Source organism: Drosophila obscura, unplaced genomic scaffold (assembly GCF_018151105.1).
Source record: "Drosophila obscura isolate BZ-5 IFL unplaced genomic scaffold, ASM1815110v1 contig_185, whole genome shotgun sequence".
NCBI lineage: Eukaryota > Metazoa > Arthropoda > Insecta > Diptera > Drosophilidae > Drosophila > Drosophila obscura.
Window position 1 is genome coordinate 551,994 of NW_024542773.1, and position 17,536 is coordinate 569,529.

Here is a 17,536-nt window from a genome sequence, read left to right on the forward strand (position 1 = left end):
CCACTATGTAAAGGCTTTCCTTCCCCTTTCCCATAGCGGTGCTTGAAGAATGGCTAATAGCTTGATGAGTTGGAGCGGTGGGTGCTGCCCACTACACTTCACACACTCGCACACAGACACGCAATAACCATTCCGTCTTCTCAAAATGGTCAAGGCAAGCCATTTGACGCGCGCATTCGCACACGCGTAAATTGAATTGTGTGCCGTTTATTGTTGTCTCATTCATTCTGGTTTTATTTGTTCATCGTTGCCTGACATTGATCATGCCTATGCTTTCTGTGTCTCTCTTTCGCTCTGTGTGTGTTTCTGTGTGCGTGCCTTCGAGTTAGTGGAATCTATAAATGAAGACAATAGCCCGCGCGGAACAGTTAATGGAAAAGCACATGCAAATTACATTTATTGCAGATCTCGATTTTCGTTTGGCTCTCTTTGTAACGGTTTGGCGCGCGACCAGCCAGACGCCGCTGCTGCTGCAGTTGCTGTTGTTGTTGTTGTGGGGCGCGGGGCCAGAGCTTGTTTCGCGATTCACTGTGCGCAAGCAACTGAAATCCGAAATTCGAAATCCGAAATGTGCTCCCAGGTCAAGAGGAGAGGCTTGGGGCAGCCGCAGCTAATAATCTACGCAGCTCGGCTGCAAAGCTCAGCCACAAGCACAGCTCGAATTTCGGCTGCACTGGAAGAAAGGGGTATAACAACACCATGCAGCTTTCACAATGCAGGAAAGGCAACACCTTCTGGATGAGAGAAGGGTGTACACTGTAAAATAGTAAATATGTATGTACATATGTAATTGTATGTATGTAACAGTAATTCCAATAAAAAGTTTGAAAGCCAGGAGCCATATGTACATATGTATGTAACCAATAAAAAGCTGCATTTTCTGGGATATCAGATATACCCAATGTAGAGTATGTAGAGTCTACATTGTAGACCGTGTAGAAAGAAGACGATTCCGAAAAGAGTTATAAATACATACATATGTATGTATGATTAAAGCCCCGTCCACACGTCCCTAATATCTAGCGCTCCACTCAGTTCTGAGTAGTAAGACCAGCCTTACGTGAAAAGTTCTCCACCTCGCAATTCGTTGCCAGACATTTCCCTCTCACTCGCACTCAGTAACACCCAAGGACTACATATGGACATGTGTTCGACGACATCCCTTATCGCCTGGGTGTACGAGGCAATACAGCAATATAATTTGAAAATGACAGGTATAACGGCCAGCAAGTAAGGGCACTCAAGAAAAGCGTATAGCTTGATCATACACTGACAAAAATTTCGAAGCTAATTAAATTACAGACAAATTTCCAAAATACACTGAGAATATTCTCCTAAACAGAGTACATATGTATGTATGTATATATACTACATGCATATCGACGCCTTTTTGCGATATGATTTAAACGCCAAAAATTAAGAGGGCCATAATATGTAACTGGATCTATGAATTTATCGCCCTGCCCCCCAAAAAACAAATGCAATCACAGTCTTTCAGTCGAGCTTAGTGGAATACACCTTTAGACTGTGATATAAAAAATCCTCAAACTACTTTCATATGTATATTATGTACATGCATACGATTTCATGTGATCAGCGATGTCCAGCTATTTTTGTAATTTAAACTTTAAATTTTAAGTGAAGTTCTGGTTTCAGACGGTACTTGAGATCGTGTAAAGGTTACTCTGTATACCATATTTGTATCAATATTGTTTAAATAAAGATATTAATTTTACACAGCTTGGCTCATAATCAAATGGCTTTCATTGGAACGATCGATCCGAAGGCTTCACATAGGCTGTATCCAAAATAGCGTGTCTCTAGCGAATCTTTTTTGAAAGGACAAGTGGCTTAAAACAAAAATGTTCTTCTTTATTAGCATAAAACACAACTTGGAAACTATTTATCATTAAGAGCGTAGGTAGTCACAAATTAATTAATATATTTATATATATATATAGCCATGCTGCTTTTTGTCTGTATGTGTGTGTGTCGAGGTCTGTGTTTAACCTGAGTACGAGCCCACCAGTCCTCCTGGGCTATCCAAAAATGAGTTCAACTGGTTTTTACATAAAAATAATAATTGTGTAGTGTAGTAGTTCTGTGGAAACAAATTGAATTAGAGCAAAACAGCTGCTGAAGAAGGACGAGGTGGTTGTGAGAGGGCTGTGGATCGTGCCAGTGTGTGCCAATCACCGGTGGCGTCTCTCTCGCTCTCGATCCCGCTCCCGATCGTCGGGGTGATCGTTGTGTCGACTCTTGCTACTCCTCTCCGAACCGAAGCCACCTCTCCCGGATCCCCCACTGTCTGCGCCACCGCCACCAGCATCTCGTTTGCGGTCGTGACGCTCCGAGCGATGGCGATTGCGGCTGGGACTTCTGCTTCTGCTTCGGCTGCGCGAGTAGTGTCTGTGCTTGTGCTTTTTCTTGTGCTTGCTGCGTTGGCGGTCGTGATCCTTCATCCGGTCACGGTCATGTTCACGATCCTTTATCCGGTCCCGTTCCCGGTCCACAGACGTGTAGTAGGGCATAGGTGCCGATGGCAGCGCCGGTGGAACTTCATAGCCTCGACCTCGTGCATACGACGAGCTCGACGAGGTGGCATAGTGGTCGCGATCATCGTGATCATTGCGGTAGTTTATCGGTGGATAGCCTCCGACTCCATGACGAGAGCCGAAGCCGGCCATAGGCTGTCCACCGCCACGACCGCCGCCGCCTCCCCGGTCTCCCCCAGCGTGACTGTGACCACCACCATTACCGCTCTCATGGTATTCCTGGTAGTCTTCATCGGGGCCACCAGCAGCAGCGGTCGCAGCCGCAGCTCCAGCCCCACCAGCCGGGGGAACCGTGACCGGTCGTCCCGAGCTCAGCTGATTATGGGTGATGCCCTGCTCGCGGCAGTAGTCTCCAATTTTGCGCTCGATCTGCTTCTGTATGGGCACGGGTATGCGCGGAAATAGCGTGGAGAACCAGTCCAGCTTAGTCATAAACTGGTACACCATCTGGCCAATGGTCATGACCTGACGATGGAACGAAAAGAGAACGTTTGAATTGGGATTCGTAGACTGGGTGACAGTGGGTAACGTGTGATTGGTGGCTCATACAGTTGACTCACCTGGCCGCCGCCTGCCTTCACATCAATCTCCTCCTCGTCCTGCAGATAGTCCTCGTACCAGTCATACAAGTCCCCTGGTGGCTGTGTGTAGCGCAAGTACATGAACCCTTCAATGGAGAAGAAATGGTCATTATATGTCACGTTTCATTGGCATCATTTTGTAGGAGGGCCAAGGTTTTGAAGAGGGGGCAGGGGGGAAAGGGTGGGGTCTGTTTTTGCTTAACAGGAGCAGGAGCAAGCGACGGCATGTGACGGCTGAACTCATGCGACTTACCAACACCTACCTAGTGCCCGTATGTAGGCCGAGTCTGTGTGATTGAGCAGTCCGTTGATCTGCTTGCGCGTCAGACGCAGGGTGTACAGCTTGTAGAGCAGACAGTACGCGGTGGACACAATCCCGCCCGCTCCAACGCCTCGCACCTGAAAGGGGCAATGGGAACAGAGAATGAGCCACCATTGCGCCAGAAGAGCAAACGAGGAGCATCGCCAACGATTAGCGCTACATTTCATAAACAACTCACACCGCCGCACATGCCGGTCTGTCCGGAGGTCTTGCGGGATCCGCGCTCCCATGGCTCCATGTGCTTCACCTGGTAGTAGATCTCGTCAACGACCTCGTGGTAGGTTTTCAGTTTAAACAAGTGCACTGTTGGGGGAAACAGGAAAAGGCGATCAAATAAAACTCGTACTGGTAGTGGGACACGCAACGCACACTCCCTCCTACCGGACACGCACCTTTGAAGTAGCTGGAACTTTGGATGTTGGCGAGGATCAGTGGATTCAGGTTCATTGAAGTCTCGTTGCCCCAGAAAGGTAGCGTGTTGTGCTGTTTGCCGGCCTTCTTTCCGCCAACGCCTGCACCGCCGCCACCGGCCGAAGATGACGCCGAATACTCTGCCAGCGTTAAAGGGAGTCAGAGAGAGACGCGACCGTCAGTTAGCAGATAATGCGGCGATGGGAGCCATCTCTGGCTAGCATTAAAACTCACCTTCGTCCATTCCTGCTGCCAGTCTGCACTTTAAAACATTAACTCCGTAATTTTCATGCAGTTTGTGCGCGCAAAATGGCCAAGCACACACGATTTGCCAAACGTTTGCGAGCGTGAGAAAATGCCTGAATTGGCGATATGTATGCGTTGCTTATCGCAGAATGTCAGAGCTTATCGATATAAAAGGCGCGCACATATCGCTTGAAATCAGTATGGTTTTCGAGAATTATCTGTTATATCTGTTATATTAAATGCATTTTATGTCAATGCAGTTCTTGTAAAAATGTTCCTGAAAGTTATAATGCTGCAATTCAGTTGGGACATTCGTGTTCGGATCCATTGAAAGCAAGCGATATATGTTAGACTATCGCTAGCTATCGTCTTTCAAATATTCTAGTTTAAAGGGAAAATATTTGATTATTTGGTGGAACAGAGAAATATTATCTCTGGAATACTATATTTTATTTGTATATATGTAGTGGAAAATTACGTGCTGTTAACGATGAATCGAAAAGAGTCCATCTCTATTTGTGAGAAGAGCAGCTGAAGTGCAGCCCTTCCGATAGGAGCGCATATCGGTATATCGGCGGCTTGCCACCATCTCTAGCGCCTGTAGTAATTATCCTTTGAGCATAGCGAAAACCCTCAAGTTCAATCAGCTTTAGCTTGCAAGTCCTGTGTCCTTAGTTAGGGCACAGCCGTATAACATCTTGTGGAGGACACAACCTTGGTCAAACCATCGGTAAGGGCCGCCCAGACCACTCAAAGGCCCCAACCAAGCCCAGGACTCTGAAGGCTAGCTGCGCGAAGGTGTCCCGTCCGGCAAGTAAAACACGGGGGGAACGGGGACCCGGGAACGGCGACCTTCATATTAAATAATACATGTACATACCTTAGCGTGCGTACGGGGCCAGTGTGCGTGCGTTTGTGTGTGTCCGCGCGGTCGTGTGTGGGTGCATTGGAAGTCCAAGAAGATATCAAATAAAATAAAATAAAATAAAATAAAAGAAAACACACAAAATAATAGGCAGTGATGCAAACAGTTTGAATAAAAGGTATTTTGCTGCAAGCCCAAACCAAAGCCAACCAAGTAAAAAAAGGGCATTGCAGTAAGGCTAAAATGCAACACCCGCTCCCCTGTCCTGCTGCATGCGGACGTGGGTGGCATAGCGGCGCACTCTAAACGCAAGCGCAGACCATCAGCCGAGCAAAACTAGCAAACATCCCACAGTCACGGCCAGGGCCACGGCCAATGCGAAGGTGAAGCCAACAACACCATCACGAAGAGCGACACCGACACCGAACACCGACTAGAAGGAGAGAACGTAGCATTGAAGGAAGGAAGGACAGAGGTTCAGGGTCATGGTCAAGCAGCTGTAGAGCCAGAGATTGCGACCATGTCGAGCGAATCGTCAACGGAGAGCGACAGCGAACTGTACGACCCGCTGGCCGAGGAGCTGCATAATGTGCAGCTGGTCAAGCATGTCACCAGGGAGAACATCGATGCCCTGAACGCCAAGTTTGCCAATCTCCAAGAGCCGCCGGCCATGTACTTAATAGGTGAGTGGGCAGGGCTGAGCAGCCCATTCATATAAAAATAATTCTTATGTACGTTTTTTTGGATTGCAGAATACCAGGAGCTCACGTCGAAGCTGCATGAGCTGGAGGCCAAGGAGCACGAGCTGATGGAGCAGCTGAATGCGTTGCAGCAGGAGGACGATGGCATTCAGAGTGCGGCGGACCTACAGCAGCAACGCAACTTGGCGGATAGGGATCAGCCGCACTACCAGAACCAGACGCAGATCCTGCAGCAGCAGCGGCAGCTGGCGCGAGGACCTTTGGGCTACCATGGCAGCGACTTGACCGACAGCCTGATGTCGAATCCGGGCTCCGGTAGCACCAGCCAGTGCGGCACGCTCACCCGCCAGCCCAAGATCCTGCTGCGGGCCCATCTGCCCAATCAGCAGCGCACCTCGGTCGAGGTGGTCGCCGGCGTGCGACTCTGCGATGCTCTGATGAAGGCGCTCAAGCTGCGCCAGCTGACGCCGGACATGTGCGAGGTGAGCACATCGCATAGCGGGCGACATATCATACCGTGGAACACGGACATTGGCACGTTGCATGTGGAGGAGATATTTGTGCGGCTGCTGGACAAGTTCCCCATTCGGACGCATACGCAGCATCAGATCATACGCAAGACATTCTTCTCGCTGGTCTTCTGCGAGGGCTGCCGGCGGCTACTCTTCAGCGGGTTCTACTGCAGTCAGTGCAACTTCCGCTTCCATCAGCGGTGCGCGTCCCTGGTGCCGATGCTGTGCCAGCCCTTCCCCATGGACAGCTATTACCAGCTACTGCTGGCCGAGAATCCGGACAACGCCCTCGGGTTTACCGGACGCGGCACGGCCGTCCGATTCAACGTGAGTAGCCGCAGCCGTAGCCGGCGATGCAGCAGCAGCGGGAGCAGCAGCAGCTCTAAACCTTCTGCAAACCATCGACAGGGCCGGCCGCCTCGCATTAGCCAGGACGACCGCTCCAATTCCGCTCCCAATGTGTGCATCAATAACATCCGATCGGTGACCACTGAGGTGCAGCGCAGCCTCATAATGCACGCAAGGCCGCCATTGCCGGTAGGTGCACACTTTCCTCCCTCTCCCTTCACGCCTTGAACCGTATGTATATGTGTATGTGGTTTTGTTTTTTCTTCTGCTCCAGCAGCATCCCTGCACGGATCACTCGAACTCGACCCAGGCCTCGCCCACGAGCACTCTCAAGCATAATCGACCCCGTGCCCGATCCGCCGACGAGAGCAACAAGAATCTGCTGTCGCGCGAAGACAAGAGCTCCGAGGAGAATTGGGTATGGCAAAGCAGGAAGAGAAATATGTTATGTTTATTTAATGGATAATTGAAATTTCCCCCGTCCATCATTTGCAGAACATTAAGGCGGAGGAGATACTAATTGGACCGCGCATTGGTTCCGGCTCCTTTGGTACCGTTTATCGGGCCCATTGGCATGGCCCCGTGGCCGTCAAGACCCTTAACGTTAAGACGCCCAGTCCCACCCAGCTGCAGGCCTTCAAGAACGAGGTGGCCATGCTGAAGAAGACGCGCCACTGCAACATTCTGCTCTTCATGGGCTGTGTGTCGAAGCCATCCCTGGCGATTGTCACCCAATGGTGCGAGGGCAGCAGCCTCTATAAGCATGTCCACGTCAGCGAGACTAAGTTTAAGCTGAACACGCTCATCGACATTGGCCGGCAAGTGGCCCAGGGCATGGACTATCTCCATGCCAAGAACATCATACACAGGTGAGTGGAACTGCAACTACTCAAAAATAAAAGATAATATTGCACGTATGTATGTACATATATGGATGATGATGGGATTAATCGGCTTTCGTTTCCTTGACTTTCCCTGCAGAGACCTGAAATCGAACAACATTTTCCTCCACGAGGATCTGTCGGTGAAGATTGGCGATTTCGGACTGGCTACAGCGAAGACCAGATGGTCGGGCGAGAAGCAGGCCAACCAGCCGACGGGCAGTATTCTATGGATGGCACCTGAGGTGATACGGATGCAGGAGCTAAATCCCTACTCCTTCCAGTCGGATGTGTACGCCTTCGGTATTGTGATGTACGAGCTGCTGGCCGAGTGCCTGCCCTACGGTAACATCAGCAACAAGGATCAGATCCTGTTTATGGTGGGACGCGGCCTGCTGCGACCCGACATGAGCCAGGTGCGCTCCGATGCCCCACAGGCACTGAAGCGCCTGACCGAGGACTGTATCAAGTACACGCCCAAGGACAGACCGCTCTTCCGCCCGCTGCTCAACATGCTCGAGAATATGTTGCGCACGCTGCCCAAAATCCATCGCAGCGCCAGCGAGCCCAATTTGACGCAGTCCCAGCTGCAGAACGACGACTTCCTCTATCTGCCCAGCCCCAAGACGCCGGTGAACTTTAACAATTTCCAGTTCTTTGGCAGTGCTGGCAACATCTAATTTGGGGATTCGCAACGAGGCGAGGCGTGGCGTAACGTGGCGTGGCTGCTGTACCTGTACTTACAAAACCCTGAAAATTCCCTGAAGCAATGAAAAGGGGGATGCCTATCCAAAGTGATCTTTAACTGTTTGTTTAACTGTTTTTTTTCTCTTGGTTTTATTCCTTCCTGTACATAACTCGTCCCGTGTGAGCGAGAGACGGAAAGCGAGCGAATCAGAGGGAGACGGAGACAAAGGACGGACGACTCAGACATTGAATCAGACGGAGACGGAAGACGAGTGACGGTGGACGGAGGAGGGTGTCGAGTGTCTCGTCTCTCTCGCACATGATGATAAGTGGACGTGGACGGACCAAAAAATACCAATACCTCTGTGCTGCTTCTGCTTATTCTTCCAAACACCACCCCCTAACCCCCGAACAAAAACTGATAAACGTGCATTTCTGTTACTGTTAACTGCAACGCCCATGTGTATATACCTTGCAACATAATTTATAAAAGTTAGGCCCCACAAACTAAACTAAAACTATGTAAACTAGCTGATCCACTAGCGATTACATTAAACACATAATACATACAATACTACAAAACAAAGCTTGTGGCTTGTAGTTTATTTAATCCTTCGCGTGTTGCATCCTCATTATAATGGAATACTGTGGCATTCGAGGCTGGGAGCTGCTGCCGCTGGACTTGGGGCACACGCACATCAAAAGCATTCCTTCCAAGGCATAGGATCACAGGAAACATACACAATACATATGTATACTATAACAAAGCTGTTTATTCATTTCACAGTCTGGGGACGGGGACAACAATAAGGACTAAACATAGCGACTGGCGATGGCCAGCACCTTGGTGTAGTCGGCACCCTTGGCCAGTGTCTTCTCCTTGAGTATCGTCCGCAAGATGGTGGGTATCGGTACATGGATGCGTGTGCCCAGCGGTGTACCATTGTCGTCGATCAGAACTAGGTTATTGCTGTCGAATTTTGGCTGCTTGGGCTTCTGGTTCTGCTTGAGACCCACCAGTATGCCCTTCTTCATCTGGCCCTTGATGGCCACCAGCACTTTGTCACCAATGTAACCGACGCCGCGCTTATTGTACACATGGATGCAGCGCGGCGGGCGACCCTCCGCCATTGCACGCTTGCCCAGTTCACTGTTGTCCACCACCCGGAGTCGGGCCAGCTTCCGGATCTCACAGCAGGCCGGCGTTGTGTGAAGCAATTGCTGCTGGCAGGTGGTGGCACTGGTACTAGCCGTGATTGTCGCCACTGGCAGCGTGTTGGTCAGACGCCTCAAGATTTGTAGTGTCATTCTGGTGTCGTTGTCCGTTCGCTCTTTTTCTGTTTTTAAATAAATCCGAATTATATTATACAATTGGCTGTAGGGATGTTGATACATCAATGTATCGATATATATTTTTGGGTGATATTCTGGTGCGATCATAAAAGTATCGATACGGAATTTGGCATTAAATTACCTTATTTTATTTTAGACCCAAAAATATTTTAGAAAAGAGGGCGATTTTTTTATTTTTTATGTTTAATTCATCAATAGGAGAAATTATACAATTGGTTGTATCGTTGTCTCGAGAGAACAATCATCCACAGAACAATCGTTATCGAGCTGCACATAAGACCGGTGCTGCCAACATTTTCGAAGATTTTTTTTGTTCAATTTTGCCCTCTAATAAAGAATTTTTAATTCCTATTCTATGTTTACGTTAGTTTTAAATCGACCGTTTTAGTACTGTGCCACTTTTTATACAACTTTGTTTTTTTTTAAGCTGTGTGATATTCTTGGCTAAAAATTCTGTGAAGAGAGAGATAGCACGATAGACAAAACGAAAAATTAGCTTTTGTAGTCTACCAGCTTTCAGTCGAATAACTGAGGCACGACATGTGACAAAATTATGTTTTCCAGCCCGCACAGACACCAAGCTAGCAAACGTACAACAAAGCTGCCAGCTCAACTGGAAAGCCAACTGGACGCATACCCTTCTCTCGCTCTGACAGCAGGCATTTCCCATAAGGCTATCTTTTTTTTTGCAGCTAGTCAGTTAGCAAAGTCTAATTGGTATTAGCTAAAAGCTATTAGCAAAGTCTAATATATAGAACCATTATAAATTTATTTTAATTTATATTTAGTACTTTGATATTGTACATTTATTTATTTGGGGTCAGGAACCGCTTGCAAACCGTGCCGAAAAACAAATTGAACAACAAGAACGAACTAAGGAACAAAAGTGAGCTACTGAAAAAAAGAAACGGATGAATAAAAATAAGAGAGAAGATCAAGGCTAGTTTATTTTGTTCGTTCCTTGCAGTATATAGTACCTATGGTTTTGTTTTGTTTGGAAATTTAACAACACTGATAATACTCGCATGGAACCGCCTTTTTGAGGTGCATCAAAAAACTTATTTTTCTTCGTGCGACGTAGACTTAAATCGAACACCAATCCGCTTAACTATTTTTGAATTCAGTGATTCAATTAGTCGTCAAAAAAGATAGGAAATCAGGAGCTAAACAAAGAAGCAGCGGAACGGCATAAAATGGCCCAGACAGAGGGCATGAACGCCGCCATGACACTTTAGCCACAGGCTTCGTCGCAATCAAACCACGCGCAAGTGGCAAACAGTTACGAAGAGAGAATTGATAATGAGGATGATCAGTCCTTCTCCTTCTGTGACGAGGTAGCTTCAGAAAATTCGTTCTTCCGTTATGATCAGCGTTCAACTGAGGACGAGACATTCGCATTCACATCCGAGGAGTAGGAGTCACTATATGGGAACTGATTTACGAAGCAGCTGTCATCATATGAGGTAATCCAGTCATCCGGACCCGGTGAGGAGCAGTTACCCTCGGAGATCCAATCACCCAGGTACGCGGAGGAGCTGCTACCAGTTGAGGGCCGGTCATCCGGATTTGAAGAGCAAAGGCCACCGTGGGAGATACAGTCATCCGGTTCCGCGGAGTTGTCCTCCCGCCATGGAGAGGTGGAGTCGGTGGTGATCGAGGTGTCCTCCTCCTCGATTCACGGCTGCCGTCCGATTCCCAAAGACTCCATACTCTATTTTTTTAACAATAGCGACCCAGCCAATAAGACAGCCGAAATTAAGGACAAAGAGAACGCACGGAAACTTTTGCTTTTGGGATGCCCACGCCTCCGGTATACTACGATGAGAATCCGATAGTGATCTCCTCGGACGAGGAGCAGAAGAAGGTCGCACAGATGTCGCTAAAACGACGCTCATCAACCCCGGAGAAAGGTGGCAAAATGTCCAAACTGACTAACTTTATCGCAATCGATTCAGAAGAGGAGCAGCCCATTGTGTTACCCTCGGACGAGGAGTGCAACGAATCCCTTTGAATTTCCCGCCTGTGGGCGCGACGTTGACCGAGCGCTAGAAACTGTCTGCTCAACAGAGCGCTCTCAGCTCAACAGCGGAAAATTTGCGCTTAACAGCACACAATCATGTGGTGGCATTTGACAGTTTATATTTAAATATTAAAACGCAGGTTCTGTAATGTTTTTTAGTTTTATTTATTCACTTTAATACAATGCCATATACATATATATATATATATATATACAGGCGCGCTAAATGCCATTTTCTGCAGCGGCTATATGTACGTGTGCTTAGATATAGTTTATTTATTTTATTAGAATTATTAACACTGCTGTTATCGCTTTTCGCTTCGCTTTTTTGTGCTATTAGTTTTGGGTTTGTGTTTGTTTGTTTGTTTCGACACGACTAAGTAGACAGACCAGTCCCATTGGTTAGAAAATTGGTTACTATAATTCACTAAGTCATACAAAATAATATATTATAGGCATAATAACATATTTATATATTTATATTATATTTAAATATTTTCCTTTGTTTCGTTTCCGCTCTTTCCTTTCACTTTCCACACTTACACTCTTTTTCTTCGTTTTCTTCTTTTTTTTTTGGGTTCTTGTGACCTAATGACTAAAACAAAAGTGTAAAAAAAAAACTACATATTTCATAACAAAAACTAAGATTAGTTAAAAAAAATCAATGTGGTACGGTACACAAAAAAAATACGGTTTAAAAAAAAATAAACATTCTCTACTTCATCTTTAGATATACATACAACATCTGCGAATTCGATCCGAGTTTCCGGATTATTTACAATGGAAAAATCAAAAGAAATCAACAGTAAATTTTGAGGCTGATTTACTGCTAACGATAATCGATAAAACAAAACAATACAATTTGAGCGCTTCCTCTTTTGTGTGACCGCTCAGGAGCGGTTGAGCTCGTCGCGCTTGAAGTTCCGTATCGCGTCCAGCAGCTGGGAGCGCGGATCCTCACTGGATTGACTGCGTCCTGCTCCTGTCGCTGCCTTCAGAGGCTTCAGTGTCACTCCCATTTGCGGTGGAGGCGGTGGCGGCGGTGTCGCTGTCGCTGTCGCTGTCCTCGCTGCAGCCGCTGGACCGCTTGTGGATCGCAGCTTCACCTGGAACTTGGCTGTCTGTGGCTGTGCTTCGGGCTCCTGGAGCTTCAGCTCCACCGTGCTGGTCTTTAGCACGGTCATCTGGTTGGACTTAGACGACGCGAACAGGCTTCGGTGCTGGGACTGGAGCTGCGGTTACAGATGGCGCTGGCGCTGGAGCTGCAACCTGCGCTGGTGCTGGTGCTGGTGCTGGCACTGGCACTTCGACTGCAGTGGTAACTGGAATTGGAGCTGAAGCTGGGAGGGGAGCTGGAATTGAGGCTACAGCTGGACTTGCAGACCTCCCATTGACTGAGACACGAACACTGAGGGCCTGCTCCTGCTCCAGCTGCTCCCTGGCCAGCATGCGCTCCTTGAAGCCCGTCCGCCTCAGGGTGTTCTGTCCGAATGGCGCTGGCGCTGGAGAGGGATCGACTGGGGCCTTGGTTCTCTCGAGGGTGGAAACAGGCCGTGGCAGTGAGTTGTTGGTCGCCTGAGTGGAGGCGACTCCACCACCACCACCTGCGGGCAGGGTGAAACGATTGCTCTTTGCGGGTCTTGGCAATGTCGAGGATTGAACTTGGCCTGCGGATGTGATGGGCTCTGTAGAGGCGGCCTGTGTTTGTGCTTGAGATGGGGATGCGGGAGCTGGGACTGGAGCAGGGACTGCTGTTTGTGCTGCTGCTTTTTCCGATACTGCTGACGCTGTGACATCCCGCAGAGGCTTGACTGTGATGGGTACATGGTACTCCTTGCGCTGCGGTATACCCATCCTGAGCATTGGCGATGCCACCTCGATGGTCAGTTTGACTGGAGACGGTGCGGGGGTGGCTCCTGCTCCCCCGAATATGTAATCGCCCTCGTTCTTGATGGCCACCTGCGACTTGGGTCTCTCGCTCCATGCCCCAAAGTTAATGTTGGGTGGGCCCGAGTAGCGATATTGGGGCGGAAGGGGTTTCGCAGCTGGTGGGTCTGTCTTTACGGGCGATGTGACTGTGATTGTGTCCGCGAAATGGTCTATCTGTTTCTGTGTCTGGACTGGTCGCTGCTGCTGCTGCTAGTTGGTCGCAGGGCGACGGGGCTGACTGGAGAGGCGGTCGTGGCGCGATTGGGTATGGGCGATGCCTGCTCCTTGATTGCTTTGGGCGGAGGTGTCACGGTGACTGGTGGTGACTGTTCCTTGGCCGGGCTGGCTCTCAACGAAGCTGGAGAGGGCGGTTTCTGGACTGCAGAAGCACTCGGTTCACTCACAGCCTTAGCAGGAGCGGCGACTGCTGCCTGCACGGTCTTGGCTGTGGGTGGAACCAACTGCTGCTGCTGCTGCTCTTTCACGGCCTTAGCTGGGGGAGGCGACTGCTCTTTGAGGGCCTTGACTGGAGGAGGAGGAGACTGCTGTGGTGTTTCTGTGCTTCCAGCTGCTGTCATTGATCGTTTGGCCTGGCCAGATGCCGAGGGTTGGCGCTCCAGCCTGGCGACTGCTGTGGGGCTGCTATTTGGCTGATCTAACAGCAGGGCCGCCTGCTCCACCTCCTTGGCGGGGGATGCACTGCCAAGCCCGCCGCTGCTCTCGGTCAGGCTATTCTGGCGGGAGTTCAGGATGGTCTTAATCACCTCGAAGCTCTGCAGCGAAGGCGTCTCCCCTATGCTCAGCTCGCTGGAGGAGCGCCTGGGACCGGCCGCGTTTCCGAGTCCATTCTGATCGATTTTATTGAGGGATATGTGCGATGAGCTGCGCTGGCTCAGGGTTCTGGACGCCCTCTCCTGGGCCGCTGCCGCCTGGAAGGAGTCAGACCGACTGACCTTCTTGGCGGTCGTGCTGGACGTGATCGTTGTGGACTTGGCCGTGGCAATGCTGAAGTTGGTCAGACGGTTCGGCTTTGCCGCCTCGATTTCCGTCTGTTCGGGCTGCTTGCGGATGAGCGTGTCGAGGCGCTGCTGCTGGATGATGGCCGACAGCTCGTCCACGATCTCGTCCAGCGGCGAGCCGGGGCTGGTGGCTCCGCTTTTGGTCGCTCCGCGGGCATGCGGATCCGAGAAATCCGGCGGCGGAGATATCGGCACCGAGTAGTTCCACGAGGAGAGCGACGTCTGTTCGCTGGCGCTGGTCGGCGTGGCCAGAGTGGAGGTCGCCTGCTGCTCCCCCTCCTCGTCGTCGTCCTCCTGGGCGGCTGCTGTGAGAACGGCCAGCTCGGCCAAACTGTTGGCCAGCGGCTGCTCTCCCTTGACGGATGTCTTGCAGAGCTTGAAGTTGTACACCTTGATGGCCTCGTCGTCCTCCGAGCTGGACTCCATGTGGGACTTTTCGGGCCCCTCTGGCTCGGGCGAGGGTGAGGGTGCGGGCTCTCCGATGCCGGAATCTGCCTGCTTGGAAGCAGCATCGTTGTCGTCCTCCTCCGTGGCACTGCCCAGGGAGCGGGGCTCCGGTGTGGGCGTCCGGTTGAGCAGCACCTTGGACACGTTCTGGGACACATTTATGGGAGCTCCAATGGCTCCAACAGCTGGTGGAGAGCTGGTCGGCAAAGCGGGAGTGGGTGTGGGAGGGAGAATGGGTGTGGGTGTGGCAGTGGGTAGCGGGGTGGTGATCCGCGGTGCTGGCTGCGGTGTGGTGGGCGCCAGCGTCTCCGACAGCGAGTTTGTGGTGGAGGCCAGCGATATGGTGTCTGCTCCGGATGCGTTTCCACTGCCGTTTCCAGCGAGTGCACCCGCGAACCCGGAGGGCGGGGCCGGGGCCGCTTTCTTCTTGATATTCAAAAGGCGACGGCGGGGCGTCGGCTCCGGTCCCTGGCCCTGTCCTTGGCCGGAAAGTGTGCTCGTAACCGAACCCCTTACCGGGCCCGAGGCTCGCTTCAGGTCGAGCGTGGCATAGTGCCCGTCGGCGTCCGCTGCATCCACCGGGGATGCCTTGGCGCTGTTCCCATTGCAGTCCAGCAGCTCCGGCGGTTGGCTGGACAGATTCGGCGTGGACATGCACAGCTGTGGACGCTTCACGATCACCGCGTACGCGGGCTCTGCCGCACTCTTTGGGGCTCTCTCCGGCTCCGACTCCGGTACGGACTGCTCCGGGATGCAGTGCTGGCTGGGCGGGCGTGGGGCCACACGCTTCTTGCGCGGCGGCGGGGCCATCACTTTGGCGGGCGGGGCGGGCACAAAGACGGGCGTGCGCGTGTAGTTCATGCCGGTGGAGTCCATGGAGTTAAGCGAATTGGTGGAACTGTAGGGACTGGGCGTCTTGGCGGTGACCTTCGAGTTGCGGCTGCTGCTAAAGTCCGAGCTGCTGCTCAGCGAGTCGCGGGCGGTGCCCGTGCGCTGGAACTTGGCCATGGCATCGCCGTTGAAGCTGTCATAGGACTCGGACTTGTGGCACAGTCGAATCTCTGAGAGGCCCACAGTCCCGATGGTCGACTCGCAGCTGTACACCTGACTAGCATCCACTGTGGCACGAGAGAAACAGAGAAAGAGAGAGAGAGAGCGAGAGATTTATTTGGTGGGGATTCTCTTTTGGGCGGCCATTGCTTGGACCTCACCTGGACTCCGGAACTCGTACTTGTTCAGATCCAACTCCTTATTGTCGCAGACCATCTCGAGGAGCTTGCGCAGCGGCACCCGTGCCCCCAGCCGGGCCACATACAGCTGGTCCTTGGGCAGCAGCACAGTGATGCGGAAGGTCTGCTCGAAGGGCGCACTGCTGGTGACCGCCGGTATGGGCGTGATGCGATTGTACTCCAGCTGACTAGCCTCACTGATTTCCATCTCCCTGGACAGATGGTGCAGCTGTGTGGTGGACTTGGACAGATTCCCAATCGATGCGCTGTTGTTGCTGCCTGATTTGTCTATGGATATGGAGATATATAATTAAAATTGCAGGACAAACACAGTCCCAGGGACTAGCTGTCGGGTACTTACCCTTTTTGCGGCCAAACCAGCGATTCAGTGTGGAGAAGCCGCCCTTCATGTTGCTCATTCTTGGCGGCGGGGGCGTGGCGTAGATCACACTTTTTCGTTGCCTCCTCTTCTCAATCTGTCACCTTGTGGCGATCCTTTTTTGCCAATTTCCAATTTCCAATTTCCAATTGTGGTTCCTTTTCTCCCTCCTGTTCGTTTGTCGTTTGTGCTTTCCTTTCGCTTTCTTTTGTTTCTTTTGCTGAACGTGGGTGGTGGTTGGGGGGGACGTGAGGTTTCGTAATATATTCCTAGAGCATGCTAGAAAATGGCGTGCGATTTGTGCGCCGTGAAATCTGCAAGTGAAAAGCAAAGGCGAAAATTCAACAACTGCCTGATTACAAAACAATGAATGGCCCCGCAGACCCCGCAGGCCCCACACACACCCAAATGCCAAGACCAAGACGCCTTCGGGCCTCAGTCCTCAGGCCTCAGGCGCTTATCGCCGCCGCCTGATAACACGGCTGGGGTTGTGGCACTGAGGCATGAGAGGGGGCTTATGGTTTCTTTGGGTGTTTTTTTTTTGTTTTTGTTTTTTTTATCAATGCGTCTCATGGCTAACGCACGCACGAACACCCTGCCCACACACACACACAAAATAAGGTATAGAAACTCACATGTGTATGAGGCCGGTGCCAGGAATACTACCCATTCCATGATTTATTCTAGAAAATGTGTCCCAAAGTCTACTTGATACTATACTACTATGATATACTATATTTATTATGTATTATTTAGAGCAGATTCTCGTCGACATCTACGCGAGATAATTGTTTTTCAAGCCGAACGAACTGTCATTGCTCGGAGATTGATTCACTGACAAGCGATGGCAGACAGCTCTACTTAATGCCGGAGAAAATCCAGATTTCCCGTTTTGGTATATTATAGGGTATCCCAATGGTCGGTATATATGGGTTCGGTTTTTTATAAACTATTTGCTTTTATCAATTTCATTTTCGTTTTATTTGTTTTCTGCGCCTGGCTTAGTGCTTAATTGCTCATCGGCCTGGCTATATAATGGCTAACACTCACA

At 50.5% G+C, this 17,536-nt stretch overlaps 4 protein-coding genes across 5 annotated transcripts; 1 reads left to right on the forward strand and 3 right to left on the reverse strand.

Moving 5' to 3' along the window:
* Positions 1-1,870: 1,870 nt before the first annotated feature.
* Positions 1,871-4,240, reverse strand: LOC111071656 (pre-mRNA-splicing factor 38B). The gene is made up of 6 exons (XM_022363117.2): positions 4,104-4,240; positions 3,851-4,009; positions 3,637-3,761; positions 3,400-3,535; positions 3,116-3,222; positions 1,871-3,020 (listed from the first exon to the last, which is right to left on the reverse strand). The coding sequence occupies exons 1-6, from the start codon at positions 4,111-4,113 to the stop codon at positions 2,193-2,195; spliced, it is 1,365 nt and encodes a 454-aa protein (XP_022218809.2). The 5' UTR covers positions 4,114-4,240; the 3' UTR covers positions 1,871-2,192.
* A 435-nt stretch (positions 4,241-4,675) lies between these two features.
* LOC111071665 (raf homolog serine/threonine-protein kinase Raf) lies at positions 4,676-8,691 on the forward strand. Of its 2 annotated transcripts, XM_022363141.2 has the most exons (6): positions 4,676-5,663; positions 5,733-6,520; positions 6,602-6,730; positions 6,819-6,959; positions 7,037-7,410; positions 7,523-8,691. In XM_022363141.2, the coding sequence occupies exons 1-6, from the start codon at positions 5,501-5,503 to the stop codon at positions 8,100-8,102; spliced, it is 2,175 nt and encodes a 724-aa protein (XP_022218833.1). In that variant the 5' UTR covers positions 4,676-5,500; the 3' UTR covers positions 8,103-8,691. The 2 variants fall into 2 exon arrangements, with proteins under 2 accessions (XP_022218833.1, XP_022218832.1); XM_022363140.2 differs by having other exon boundaries at positions 5,733-6,730.
* A 171-nt stretch (positions 8,692-8,862) lies between these two features.
* Positions 8,863-9,509, reverse strand: LOC111071666 (39S ribosomal protein L14, mitochondrial). The gene has a single exon (XM_022363142.2). It carries the CDS (start codon positions 9,502-9,504, stop codon positions 8,923-8,925), a length of 582 nt encoding a protein of 193 aa, XP_022218834.2. The 5' UTR covers positions 9,505-9,509; the 3' UTR covers positions 8,863-8,922.
* Positions 9,510-12,048: 2,539 nt separating this feature from the next.
* On the reverse strand, positions 12,049-16,623 carry LOC111071652 (mucin-5AC). The gene is given in 5 exon segments (XM_041592735.1): positions 12,049-12,666; positions 12,725-13,603; positions 13,606-15,995; positions 16,089-16,394; positions 16,468-16,623. Coding segments are annotated over 5 exon segments (3,927 nt in total). The 5' UTR covers positions 16,526-16,623; the 3' UTR covers positions 12,049-12,372.
* Between the last annotated feature and the right edge of the window lie 913 nt (positions 16,624-17,536).

Coding starts and splice junctions, on each gene's coding strand:
- LOC111071656 (XM_022363117.2), bottom strand. Junction 3,762..3,850: donor AAGTTCCAGCTACTTCAAAG/GTGCGTGTCCGG, acceptor TTCCCCCAACAG/TGCACTTGTTTAAACTGAAA. Junction 3,021..3,115: donor TGAAGGCAGGCGGCGGCCAG/GTGAGTCAACTG, acceptor TTCCATCGTCAG/GTCATGACCATTGGCCAGAT.
- LOC111071665 (XM_022363140.2), top strand. CDS start 5,501: ATGTCGAGCGAATCGTCAACGGAGAGCGACAGCGAACTGTACGACCCG. Junction 6,960..7,036: donor AGAGCTCCGAGGAGAATTGG/GTATGGCAAAGC, acceptor CATCATTTGCAG/AACATTAAGGCGGAGGAGAT. Junction 7,411..7,522: donor GCCAAGAACATCATACACAG/GTGAGTGGAACT, acceptor CTTTCCCTGCAG/AGACCTGAAATCGAACAACA.
- LOC111071666 (XM_022363142.2), bottom strand. CDS start 9,504: ATGTATCAACATCCCTACAGCCAATTGTATAATATAATTCGGATTTAT.